We start from the raw sequence: 14,511 nt of genomic DNA, 5'->3' as shown, positions 1-14,511 counted from the left end.
TCGTTTACATTTCGAGCTTAAAAATTTGTTCGTGTTCGGCTCTATAGGCTTAACGAACACGAGCTGTTTAATAAGCCGAACCCGAGTTGTTGTTCGTGAACAGCTCGTGTTCGGCTCGTTAGGCTTAACGAACGAGCCGAACACGAGCTGCTTAACGAGCCGAACACGAGCTGTTCACGAACAACGAGCCAAATTGACAGCCCTAGTCAGGAGTAACTAAAGTATCATTCATTAAGTTTCCAAGTTGGAGTGTGCCCCCAACCTTCTTCTTCCGTCGGGAAGTGTAAACTTGTGATTTTTCATCTGAAGACTGACTCATGTGATCCTTAGTCTGATTAGATATTAGAACCGCTGTAGAAGGAAAGACAGTCGTTGTCACAGCGATAGGTTCCGGTGTCTGTGAAGTGTGAATTGTCACCTCTTCATTCGATGCTTTTTGAATAGGAGCTGCGGGACTATCCTGACTTTCGGTCCGAACATTTGGTCAGGAGAAGAGTTCTTAGGGGCAAACACCATTTCTTGTCTTGTGGTGATTCCCCCCTCAGGTTCTCTCATTAGTTTTGTTGGGAGCATGTTCAGGCACGTGAGGTGCACTGACATCATGTTCTTGTGTTTAACTATTGGTTCTTCTCAATTGTGGGTGCAATATGAAATATTTCTCTTGCAAGTGTCCAAACATCTTTCAGTGTTTGCAACAGTAAGGTTTTTTTTCAATAATGATTTTTTGCCAATAACTATTGTGAGCAGAACCAAGCCAGACTTTTTTAACATCTGGTAGTGTAATATCCCTTTCAATCAAAATCTTTGCAATAGTGGGTCTAGAGAAATGAACTGTAGGTGTGTCTACCTGCAAATATTTTCCAAGGATAGTTTTAATTGCATATAAGGTAGGTAGGTCAAAGAATTGAAGCTTGAGTTTAGTTAATGAGAACTAGATATGCGTAATTGTGGGTTTTTGACTGAGATCAAAATCAGGGGTCCATTTGAGCAATTTCATATGATTGCTCTCGATTGTGATGAATTTCTTTAAAAAAATCTCTATGTTATTTATCGATTGCTCTCGATTGTGATGAATTTCTTTAAAAAAAATCTCTATGTTATTTATTTTCTATGCTCGTGTTATTTATCTTCTATGCTCAACTGTATCATAACATGTCTTCCGTCGAAAAGAACAACATGTCAAGCCCCAACTAGTTTGAAATCTTCAAAAACCTTCCCGATAATCTCCATCTTAGGACGACCTAATTGAAACTTTCCAACCAATAAAAATTTGTATTTTCTTGCACGAGTTGAAAGCACGAGTTGAAATTTCAGCGTAATTTCAGCGTCAGAGAAGAATAAACATTTATATAGATATATATATTGAAAGCCCAATGACTAATATATTAAATAAAAAATATGGTACAGATAGATTTTGTGGAAGGTCCCAAACATGACACCCAACCCACACAAAAACCACCAAATCAAATGGTTAAAAAAAAAAGAGAAAATACAACAAAAAATATAAGAGATTTAAATAAAAAATCAAAAGGTTTCAAAATAAGAGTATCAGGTAGCTGGAAAGTGACCCGATTTTGCCTTTTCTCTGCCTCTAGTTCTAGGGAAGGAGTCAACTAATTAATTGGTCAGATGAGTGACATTGCCAGTAGTAACCAATGTATCATCTAATAGATTCCCTAGCTCAAGTCGTCCTCCGTTTATTTTCTTCCTCCTCGTGTAGACCTATCATTCCTCATCAGAAGATTGGCTCACATGATCAGCAGAATGGACTGAAGTGTGCAGGATATGTGTAGGTTGTTGAACATTAGAAACAACTACTTGTTGTACCAGCTGATCTTCTATCGGGTCTCTATCGGGTCGAAACTTCTATCGGGTCGAAAGAGCACTCTCGTGTGTCTTGACATGTAAGTGGATCTTCTTCAATAAGAGTAAGTGGTATCAATATATTTGGATCTGTACTTGTAGTAAGGTGTTCTTCATGTGGAATTGCGATGTTGGAAAGAGGATCGGATTGAACCTTCTCAGTAATGATGGTAGGTGACTGATTTTTCGCGATATTCGACCTTAGATGAGGATGCAAGCGATAACAAATAGTAGAACTGTGACCAAACATACTATAATGAGAGCAATAAAAAGGATGTGGTTCTATTTTAACCTTTTGCCAATACCCGGTGTGAATAGTGTCAATCCATATCTCATCCAGAGTTGGTTGAGTGATATCTCTCTCAACTAACACACAAGCCACCGAGGGTCTGGTGATAGAAAGAGTAGGACTATCCACCTTGAGAGACTTACCGTAAGCAATTGCTAAAGAGTAGAGGATTTTCATGTTGAGCAGATGTAATTTTAACCCAAGAAACTTTATCCAAACTGGAATGATAGGGGATTTAGCTTTTGGATCAAAATCAACAATCCACTTCAGAATTTTCATAAAATGATTGTCGATCTTGATAACTTTTTGAGAGAATGCGAGTGTAATCGACATCGTGAGATAGCTGAGTAAGTATATGTCGACCGTCTGGTAGACCAATATTCCAACTACCCAATAGTTTCATAATATCAAATTCTTTTCTAATGATCTCCAGTTTTTGGTGACCATAAAGGAATTTCCCAACTAAAGCAAAACGCCAAGAGGACGTTAGATTACCAGTTTCAACCTCAGTGAGAATAAGTGCAGGCTTCCCATTTTTTTTTCCAAGTTTTTTAATAAAAGTGTGTTCGCTGCCACCTTTAAGAGCCTCGTGGTACGATTGTGGAACATTGCAGGACTTACCGATAACAAAAGCAGACTTTGAACCTGGAGGAGGGGCACAAGCAGGAATTGACAAGTCGCCGGCAAGGACATTTGCATAGGAATGGAGCGTCGAGGCCATCTCCCTCACAAGAGTCAGGAAAGAAATGGTCTGACGGGCCGCAAGGAAGCGAGGAAACTGTTGGCGTTGTCGGGCTCGGAACAGACGCAAGATCGGCTACGGCTACAGGAATAGACGACGACGGCAGAGCAGTTGTGTTTGAGTTTGCATATATATACATATATATATATATATATATTAATTTAGTTCAATGGTGTCGTCGTCCTCGCTCGGCTCTGCTAGGGTTTCGCCGGATGGCGAACCCTAGCAACAGTTACGATCGTTGTTTCCTCTCGCATCTTCGCGCTTGATTCCGTTATTCTCCCTCGCTTCTTCCTCGCTCTGAGACGAGGCTCGTCTTCCGTCTTCCGGTCTCGCGAGCTTTCCTGTCTCGGGATTTCCAGGCTCTGCGGCTCCTGTATGGCCCGTCTCGTGATTTCTGCGTTCTCTGTGCTCGTCCCGTCTCACAGCGTCTATTTCGACACCAGTTTTTCCCTCGTCTGTTTTTTTCTCTGAACCCTTAACGTCACACCTATCTTTGAGGATGGTTTCGGACAAATCGTATGCAACTGCCCTTGTCGGTGTCTACGCCTCAGGCACATCAAAATGATCATCTTTCCCTTCGTCGTTTGAGTGGGCGGAAGACATCAAGAAACCCGGTAGGAAGAATGAGAAGTCTGTCATTTTTTGAAAGAAACTGAAGGTATTCAACTTGCTTCCTCCTGTCGTTTGAATTTGGTTGGGAAATTTCTATGGTCATCTCGAAATGGAGCTCATTCACAAAGAATTTGAACTTATGCACCTCGTTGGAAAGTGAAAAATTGGACTATTAGATGAAAATTGTGAAAAATTGGATTATTAGATGAGAGACACATTCTTATTCAAATTAGTAATGAAGACGATTACATGCGCTTATTTGCTAGAATGATAATATGAAATGATAACAGAGTAATGAAGATTCTGAAATGGTATGTGGATTTTGACTCACAAACGGAACCGCCAATCATTCCGGTTTGGATTCGTCTCTCTGGTCTGAAATCTCATTATTTTTATCAGAAAGTATTGTATTCTATTGACTTAGCTTATGAGAAGCCACTCAAGATGGACATTCCTACTTTTAATCTGTCTCATCCTTTTGAAGCCAGAGTACTTGTTGAAAGAGACATCACTTCACCCGCTTCTGAGGGAATGTGGTTGGGCACACAACACCATGGATTTTGCCAGAAGGTAGAGATTGAACATTTTACATTCTATTGTTCGAACTGTCGTATGTTCGGACACTCTAGTTCTCAATGTTACCATCTACACACCCAACTTAGACCAAAAAGCAAACTGCTCTGCTAGAGGCTGTGATTCTATCTCATTCTGATCATCTTCTAGTTTTTGACACTTCTGATCATCAGAAGGATATCTCATACGACGTCACTATCCCTATAGGCAACTATTCAATCCCTAGTTGTAGCTCCCACATCTTTGGAACCTCCTATCGTGGGGGAGAGGGAGTTTCTTCAGACTCCGCCTATCCTAGAACCTATCGTTGATAATACAAATTGAAATACTTCTAATGCTTCACAACCGCTTGATCAGGTCCGGAAATATGTTAATATTACTCAAACTCATGAGAATCAAGATGTGCAACGACCTACACCTGTCCGACCACTTTTGGAATGTACTGATCAGATAAGTCAATCATTGGATGAGGAATGACAGGTCTACACATCTAGGAGGAAGAAGAAGAATGAAGATCTACTTGAGCTCAGGAATCTGATGGGTGATACTTTAGTTACTTCGGGCAATGTGTTAGCCGACTCACTTCCAAGAACTAGAGGCAGGAGGACTAAAGTGGGACATCCCTGACACTTTTGTGCCCTTTTGTGATTTTTTGGGTTTTTATATTTATGTATCTTTGTTTTATATGAGTTTTGTGTGGGTTGTATTTTATGATTTTTTGGCTTTTTCTAAAAAAAATGTTATAATTTAGTTTAAACTATTAACAATGATTTTAATTTTAGTTATGCATATATAGTTATATAACAATAATTCAATTTAATTGTATTTTTAGTTTAATTTAGCCCCCTTTTTATGATGCATCTCAAAATATATGTTGTCTATCTTGTGCACAATTAAATTGTTTTGCTTTCATGCAGAGAGCTGAACAGTGTAGAAATCTTTATCGACAATTTCATTGTTTCGGATGTGTTAACATGGAGCATTTTCAAACTTACATCATTTCAGTTTCAATCATATTTTAATCAATTTGGCCTTAATTTCCGTGACATCATGCCTGTGCCTTTCATTTTCTTTGTCTGATTTTTTGGTGATATGTGGAGTATTTTGTTGGATAATTTTGACACTAGACGCACCGGTGTAGTTCGTTTTGAGAATGAATGATGTTTGGGCAGTTTCTATTGCACCTGAACCATATTGACTCCGACTTCTCATCATGATATGTTAAATTGATTGAGAGGGTCGTCCTTGGATTATTTTGATGATTTGGACGAGTTGGTGAAGTTTGTTATGTGAAAGGGCAACATTTGTAAATTTTTAATGGCAATTTATATTCATGGTTTGCCATCCATCATTTTGCCCTTGATTGAATTGATCACATCTTCCCTATTCTTGATAATTTTGACATCCTACTTGCTTCAACTCAATTTAATTGTTTCAAGGGGATGATGTTTTGGCAATGTTGAAAGTAGTAAAGTTAATTTGAATTGACTTCATACAACGCTATATTTGGCTAACATCATTGACTTTGACTGGATCTGTTATTTCAGTCCTGAGGTTGTTCAGGATGGTGCTTTGGTCTTCTCAAATTTTGGATCATGTTTTGTCCCTTTTAAAAGGCATAGGAGGCACTCACATTTAGTAATGGCTCTCGACGGGGACACTCATTAAGCACCTCAAGGATTGTAATTTTCTAGTCTATGAGGCTTGTACCTTGAGATTTATGAGATGGATGGTTCAACTTAGTATTTACTTTAAAAAGCATATACTTGTAAGTTACGAATAGGTGGGTGTAAGTTTTAGGATTAGTGTTTAGATTGATGGAGGTTTTTATGTTTTATTTTTTAATTTTTGATTGTTTTAATATTTTAAATATTTTTTTCTCTTTTTTTCTTTCAATTGTTTTATTTTACTCTGTTTTTTCTTTTAACTTTTTTCTTAATTTTATTTTCAACTGATTTTTTTTAATTTGATTTTTTTAGTTTTATTTTTAATATTTTTTTTTCATTTTCTTTTTATCCGCTTTTTATTGCTTCTTAGCTGCCTTTTTTTTTTCCTTTTATTTAATTGGTTTGTTTTTGTTTTGTTTTAGGGTTGAGGTTTTTTAATTTTCATTTTGACTATTTGTTAATGGTTCATTGCCTATGCATGAATGTCTTTTCTTGTGTTTTTTTCATTTATTGTTTGAGGCTTATACTTTGATTTACATTGAGGTTTTTCCCTTCCCTCAATAAGGCAAATTGCCTTGGTTTTGTATTTCTCCTTTTAGAACTTAGAATTCATGGCAATGTACATTGACTATATGTTATGAGAGGATTCAAATTTACTTTATACAAGTAGAGTGCCCCATGTATATGGCTAATTCAAAATAAAACAAGGTTTTGCCCCCTCCTTTTATATGATCTCTAAAAGGAGTCTACTTCTAACTGACTGTGTTACAAACTTTCGCAAAAGGATACTCCTAGTTGACTTGATTCTCTTCTATAGATAATGTTTCCAGCTTTTTATGGAGAGACTCAGCTATATCCAAAAAGTAAAAGGCAAGTGAAAATTTCCTGCTCCATTACAAGCCTAGTACCGTAGCATGCACCGTCGCACATAGGGTTTTTTCTTAGGTCCAACATATAAAAGTTCTCTTTGGCTAAGATGTACTGGTTATAGATGGAGGCATTTGATTTCTTTTAAGATTTTTTTCCTTCATTTATTTCCCTTGGTTATGTGATTTTTAGACATAAAGTTCATGGTCGAATGGCCATAATATGGTGACATAGCGCTATTCATTTGGAACTGACGATTGTTTTAGGTAATGGAGGCTAGCAGGCTTGCAAACTGGTTGCAGATGCAATATCCATAACACTTTTGACTAAATACTGATGAAGACGGTGTGAAAATTTCTTTATTTAGGGTTCACTTTTATTCTATCTTTTTTCTTTGCTTTTACTTTTGTTTTAGTTTAAGAGATGTTTGTCTCGTTTTCACCACTTATTAGATCTAGATTGCAATCTTTGTAGCTTCAACTAATAGATTATTTCTTTTGTAGGTTGTTAATAAGTTTTATTTGATTCGCGAGAGGGATGTTGGACCCTCTGCAGATTGTACATGGCAAAACAGATGCTCGTGTCTTCTTGATGACTCTTCAGACAAATGGATTTTCTACAGTGATAGCAGATCTTCTTCTTCAACTTACATAGTGAGCTTAAAAATTATTTTCCTTGCATATTTGTTTTTTAATTCTCTTTTCCTGTTAAACCATTCTTGAAAAGCTCTTTTTTGTAGCTTTTACATGCATTTGGTAGCCTAGAAATGATGATTTATGTTGTGTAGAGTTGTAGCATTTATTTGTCTTCCTTTTTATAATTTTTTAATTGCATAACTTACATGTCCTTGCATTTGCTGGCATTATCAGTTTTAATATTATCAGAACAAGAAGAAGAAGAAGAAGCCTTTATCCCACTATGTGGGTTTCATTACATAAATCCTTTTTCTCCATTGTGTTCTATTGTGTGTCATATTTTCATTTAATTCTAATAAATTAACATCTTTTTTTATACATGCCCATGTATTTTTAGGTCTACCTCTATCTTTATTAACACAAGTCAAATCTAAAAGATATACTCCCCTAATTGGGCCATAAGATGGTCGACGTTTAATGTGACCAAGCAATCTCTAAGTTTAAAGTCACTAGTCCACTTGAGCATTCTCATCTCAGCAACACTTAACTTAATTTCATGCTTCTCTTTTACAAGCCAACATTTTTTGCCATAGAGATTGCAAGGTTCACCACCATCATATAAATTTTTCTTTAAGCTTAAGGGAAACTTTTCTATCACACAATAGGGCTATTACTACTTAATTTCATGCATTCCTCCACTTCAACCATTCAACTTGAATTCTACTGATAACATCCCCATCTATATCACCATCATTTTGTATAATAAATTCGAGATATCTAAATCGTTCACTTCTTTTATTGACTTGATCACCCATAGTTACAATCCCACCACTAGATCTATTACTATTAAAATTACATTATAGATATTCAATTTTTGATATACTCAACGAAAGCCTTTAGACTCTAAAGTTGACCTCAATAATTTAGCAGTTTCAACATTATTAAGGAAATTTAATTATTTTTTATTGCTTTTTTTCATTTGCTGATATCAATTTGTTTTACATAGATGCGGCAAATGTAAACTTGCAATGGTGAAACATGCACTTCCAGACAGCATGTTCTTAATGTGCTAAACCGCATTTGTAAATGAATACTAATTTTGTTTCATACCCACTTACTGATTTGTAATGCTAACATTATTTTTTTCCTGCCGTATACCATATTCTGGGTGATAAGGCACTGAAATTTATGCCTGTTTAGCTTGAGTGTAGTTTTGATGTTTGTGATTTGCAACCGGTGTTTGGTTAAGTTTTAAATAGGTTAACATTAGATCAACTGAACTAAAATGCCACTAATAGGCATCCAATGGTAGAGGTGCATTTAAAGCCAACGCCAACGACAACAACAACAACAACAACAAAGTCTTAATCCCACTACGTGGGGTCAGCTACATGAATCCTTTTTCACCATTGCATTCTATTTAGTGTCATATTTTCATTTAGTTCTAGTAAATTAAGATCATTTTTTATGCTATAAGCCCAAGTCTTCCTAGGTCTACCTCTGCTTTTCTTAACACAAGTCGAATCTAAAACATCTACTCTTCTAATCAGATCATCTGATGGTCGACGTTTAATGTGACCAAACCATCTAAGACGACTTTATCTAATTTTGTCTGTCACAGGAGTTACACCAGAATATATTCATTCCGCATTTTGTCTCTAAGTGTAAATCCACTCATCCACCTAATCATTCTCATCTCGGCAATACTTAACATATTTCTATGCCTTTTAAAGGCCAACATTCAGCGCCATAGAGCATTGCAGGTCTCACCACCATCTTATAAAATTTTCCTTTCAGTCTTAGCGGTACTTTTCTATCACACAAAATGCCCAAGCATTCCTCCACTTCAACCAACCAACTTGAATTCTACTATTAACATCCCCATCTATATCACCATCGCTTTGAATAACGGACCCAAGATATCTAATTCGTTCACAATTTTTAGTAATTTGATCTCCCAAAGTCACTTCTGTCACTAGAGCTATTACTACTAAAATTACATTCCATGTATTCAGTTTTAGTTCTACTTAAACGAAGGCCTTTAGACTCCAATGTAGACCTCCATAATTCAAGTTTTTCCTGGGCTTTTTCTCTCGTTTTATCCACGAGAAGAATATCATCAGCAAAAAGCATACACCAAGGTACATCCTCTTGTAGATGTCCAGTAAGACCATCCATAACTAAAGCAAAAAGATATGGGCTTAAAGCCGATCCTTGTAGTAAAATATTTGGTCAATCCTCCTTCACTTTTAACACAAGTAACAACTCTAGTGTGAACGCCATTTAGCTAAAATTGCAACGTAAAAAAGCCAAAATTTTGTAGGAGCTCAAGGATTTTCTGAGCAAAATATAAAATTGGTTTTTTATGTTTTTTATTTGTTTTATTTATATGTATACAAATATCTGCATATACCCAGGCCAGTTTTTTCCTTTACTGCCAATGGGGATGGAAAGTGTGCTATCTTTTGCCATATGATTGATTACTTTACCGGTAAAAATAGAAATGATTGCCACTATTGTATCTAATGAAGCTGTGATTGTAAGATTATATCATGCATAGAACACTTTTATAAATAGCTATTGCAGAGGACATTTGCAAAGTGTATCCAGCGCATTTGGGGCCTTTTTGTTTTATGCTCTTCTACACTTTGTCCTGAACTATGATTGTGTTTTTTTTTTTTTTTTTTTTTGAGATATTAGTTTTGTAGGTTTCACCTTTTTGGCATTTGGCTTTTCCAAGGCTTTGATTTGTTTCTGTTATTAGCTATAAGATTTCTGTGAAAAATGACACAAGTATTGGGAGGGTTAGCAGTAGAGAAATAAATCGCTTAGAGTGAGAGGCATCTTGTTTCACAAGTGTCTTTCTCCATGTCCCATGTTCAAGCAACCTAGATAGACTTCCCTCATCACATTAAGGGCCTCTATTTGGGTTGGTTGCAATTTTTTGGTGATTGTAAAACTATTATGGGGAAAATAAGTTTTTTTTAAAACTTTTTACGAGTACTACAAATATTTTTTATTTATTTTTAAGATCGGACAAGAATTTTCTTATAGCTATCACATTTTAGCAAATTTGATTAATTAAAGCAACTTCTCATTACTGATTTTAAGTGGTTTGAGAACATTGGCGAGTCGGATGTGTATGATAATGGTTTGGAAAGTAAAGTAAGCTGCCCTTAACAAGCCCTAAGACTTTATAATATTTATCATCATTTAAACCTCCATCCAGATCTCTTTAGTAGCAATGTTGTCATCATGCCCCAGCTTGAAGTAAACAACATATAAACCTCCATGCAGATCTCTTTAGCAGCAATTGTTTTATTTTGTCACAGTTTGTAGTAAACAACATAGTCTTACCTTTATTACATTAAGCCTTTATTATGTTTTTCTTATTATTGAAACTTTCATGCAGGCCTCTTTAGAAGAAGAAATTGAGTCACGTAAGAAAGCCATGGAAAAGCTGCAAAACAACTTGCGGATGGTATTTGATGGTGATTCTTATACCGGTTTAATTAATTTTTCATCAAACTAATTTTGTTTTCTTGTTTATTTTTCAATTCATAGGGGCTCCAAATTGAACAGCATTTAAAAAGAAGTGCTCAAATTCTTGAAAAAAAACAAGTATTGTTTTGTCTTTTTTTTTTCTTCCTTGTTTTATAAAAGATTATGTTCAGTGTCCTCATTATTAACTTTTTAAAATACAATTTTAAATATTTTCATCAACTCTGCAGATACAATTGATTGAAATGTTTGAGAGTAGATTATCATCTCTGCGTCATATACATAATCAGCTCAAGACGGATGCTGTGAAATTATTGGAAGAAGAAATTTCTCATTTGGGGGAAGTGCTTCTTGAAGTAAATCAAAAATTGCTCCCAGTTCACTTGAATAGGGAGCCCGAGCAAGAAACTTTTCAGGCTGAAGCAGAACATCTGTCCGATAATGAATGCAAGGATGTTCATATTAACGATGATGTTGGTTCTAGCTTTTCTTTTAAGGTATATTATAAATCTGATGTTGTTCTTCGACAAAACTGATAATTATTATTTTCTAAATGTTTCCACATTTTAATCTTTACTTGCCTGCTCAGCTAATTGCAAACAAGAAGCAGCCTGATTTTCACTGGCTATAATACAATTCAACAGCTGATTAAACTTCAATTTTCTCGACTCGTTGTAGTCCTGCTAGATTAAATTTATGAATGTTCAGATATAAAATTTTATTTTGTAAGTACATCGAAAATTGTTTTAGATGATTTATGTAGATATTCCATTCGTTTCCAGCTTGGAAAAGCTATAACTTGTAAGGAGTATAACGCATATCAGATTGATGGTGCAAACACCTATTTTCCAAGGGTTATTGGCCCAAGAACTATTTGTTTTATAATATTCTTTTGAAGATTATGATCATTCTTGCTAAATGGGAATGCATGAGTACGTTTGACAACTCTCCTTAAACCGCCAAAAAAGTTTGACAACTCTCCTGAAACCGCCAAAAAATTTTTTGAATATCCAATGATAGTCAAAATGAGCTTCGGTATTATATGTTCAACATTAAGAAGAGAGTCAAATGATAGTTTTTTTTTTCTTCTAATGCATTTTATACAACTTGCTTGGAAGCAAGTTACTTTTATGCTTCAAATGCTTTTTCCTTGAGAAGAAACGGCTAATATGATAAATTTATATAGTTTCTATTTGTTGTTTTTTTCAATGATTCTTTGCCTAGCATTTTTTTTCATATACATCTCTAAATCCACTTGGATTAAATACTTAGCCTGCTCGGGGCCGCCATCTTGTTGAACACGCTAGAATGAAGTTGGTCAATCCATCCAATATAGGTACTTAAGGTCGTCCATAAGAAGCCTCGAAGTAGTTTGGCTACTTGCCTGAGTCACTGAAGGGGCTCCGTCCTAATGATTGATTAGGTCGAGTCAGGGAAGCCAATTAGTATGGTCATTCGTTAAAACTTAGCCGGCCTTGGTGAAATCATTCACCGACTTCTCATTGACCTTATTTGAAAATCTCTAATGTGCATTTAATGTCATCAAATGGTTATTAATATCAATATTTATTTTCTGACTAGTTTTCATTAGGACTTTTCATGTGATTTTCTTATTTTCATTAGATGTAACATTCTATATAGCGTTTTGCCACAACTTTCACTATTTATAAGGGGTTAAACTAGAAGCCTAAGACACTAAGGGTGTGTTTGGGGCAGCTTATCTGTTGCGGCGGCGTTTTGAAAACGCCGTCTTACCTTTTGGAAACTGCGTTTGAGCAGCTTATCCGAAAACACAGTTAATTTTTTACACTAAATGCATTGGAAACTGCGTTTGAGCAGCTTGAGCAGCTTATCCGAAAACACAGTTAATTTTTTACACTAAATGCAGAATGCAAGTTGAACCCCGCGATCCCTGTTTTCAGATAAGCACAAGCTGCCCCAATCACACCCTAAATTATTGGCATAGATCTTGTACTGTTTAGTAATTCAATAATAAATCTTAAAGTTCTCTTTATAGACAATCTTTTTTTCTCTTCATTTCATCTGTTGTCTGGTGATTATTATAAATAAATTTTGATGTTCTCCATGGACAAATTCAATCTATCACCATATCTTCTAAAAAAACATCTTACTTGAACTTGTATCCACATATTGATCCTTATTCATTTATATAATAGGTGTAAGATATTTAATATATCACACACTTTGTATTACTTTGATCTTCATGTAATTTTAATTCATAATATTTATTTGGCTCTCCTACCTAGTATCATATACTTTATGCCTTATTTTTGCTAATCTTAAACCCCTTTTCTTCTAATATTTCCTTCATTTTTATTGAATTTCCACTTATTTTCTCTAAACCATAAATAAAAAATTTCAAGTGTAAATATCATGTCAAGGGATTTTCACTTTTAATATATGTTTTATTTTATCTCAAATGCCAATTGAAAATATTACAAACTTAATGTGATCCTTGATGTATTATACTATAATCTGTGTCTTTTTTCTCACTAAATTACTGCTTCTACTGCTTGAATGCTCTATCATACATTTCCGTTGGTTTTGAAAAGCAGCCCAAGCGCTCTTGTATTCAAAGCGTAATGTTCTTAAGGATTTAGATTATATAATTAGATTTCCATATTACTATTTTTTAAAATTTATATTTGGGTTTAGAATTTTTTTTTTATAATTCTTCATTATTCATTCTCTCCTCTACGGGTGAGCGCTCATAATTAAGGACATCGCTCAATTTCACTTTTCATCAATTTGAAGATGCATGCATGCTGTTGTTTTCTTACATTTTATTGGGTATGGTAGAAATGGATGTGGGGATAGAAATAAACTTTGTTGTGATTTCCATCTACCATAGTTTTAGTGTTTAGGCGTTTAGAGAGCCAACTGGCTTTGGCATTCATTGCTTCTAGTCTAGAGGTTGGTGTTGTAGTTGCAAACATTTGAGCTTGGAGCTTGGCAGGATTTTTTCTATTTTTTTATTTATTATTTTTTTGAGTAGTTGAGCTTATTATGACATTTGGTATGGTTTCATCATGCTTCAATTATAGTTATTGAGGACTTTGTTAGCCTGTATTGGTTACCTTAGTTATGGCCATTCCCTGAGGACCAAGGTGACAATTAAAGATTCTATTTTGTGCTTGCCATACTTGGTAGGTTGAATGGATAAGAAGAATAGAGCACGCCTAACAGTGATTGTATGTGCCAAAAAAACAAAAGATAACTCAAAGGCTTGGCATGTCCTTATTTTATATTTTTTATTTTTGGCATGTCCAATTTAATTATATAAAAGTGAACTTTAGTTTAGTACATGGAAATTTTATATGGTGTTGTTTTACACAGATTATGTTGCACGGGAGCTTTTTGATTATGATATCACTCTTCAGATAGCGGTTTATAATCCAGGTAGACTAATACTTGTTGACCTCAATTTTCGTGAGGTCTAGTATTTCTCGTAGGAGTTAGGATCTAGCCTTAGGGGTCTTCCTGCGACTATCTTAGAACCTTAGAAGTGGTGCCCACCTCGTTTTTAGTTCGACCTATTTCCGTCCTCTTTTGGAGTTTCGCGTGTGCGGTATCGACTTCTAACACTTAGAAGGATGAAACCGACATGAGGAAACCCAAAATGGATTCCTATAGGACCTTTCCGAGCCTTAGGGTGGCCTTCTGCACAATTCACACTCCTGCGCGCACCAGCTTCGCGATTCGGAGAGTCGACGCGTCCGATTGCTGCAATTCGCATTG

At 35.5% G+C, this 14,511-nt stretch overlaps 1 protein-coding gene across 5 annotated transcripts in view; it reads left to right on the top strand.

Annotated features, from left to right (window-relative positions):
• LOC110027241 (ankycorbin) overlaps positions 1-14,511 on the top strand; it is a 125,752-nt gene that overhangs the window by 52,000 nt on the left and 59,241 nt on the right. For all 5 annotated transcript variants that reach the window (XM_020728582.1, XM_020728581.1, XM_020728585.1 and 2 more), the window contains 4 exons: positions 7,120-7,269; positions 10,664-10,732; positions 10,816-10,872; positions 10,983-11,249. In XM_020728582.1, the coding sequence (XP_020584241.1) occupies positions 7,120-7,269; positions 10,664-10,732; positions 10,816-10,872; positions 10,983-11,249 (543 nt within the window). The remainder of the gene's footprint in view (positions 1-7,119; positions 7,270-10,663; positions 10,733-10,815; positions 10,873-10,982; positions 11,250-14,511) is intronic.

Source organism: Phalaenopsis equestris, unplaced genomic scaffold (genome assembly GCF_001263595.1).
Source record: "Phalaenopsis equestris unplaced genomic scaffold, ASM126359v1 Scaffold000421, whole genome shotgun sequence".
NCBI lineage: Eukaryota > Viridiplantae > Streptophyta > Magnoliopsida > Asparagales > Orchidaceae > Phalaenopsis > Phalaenopsis equestris.
The sequence above is the reverse complement of the archived record's forward strand: the minus strand, read 5'-3'. Positions and strand labels throughout refer to the sequence as shown.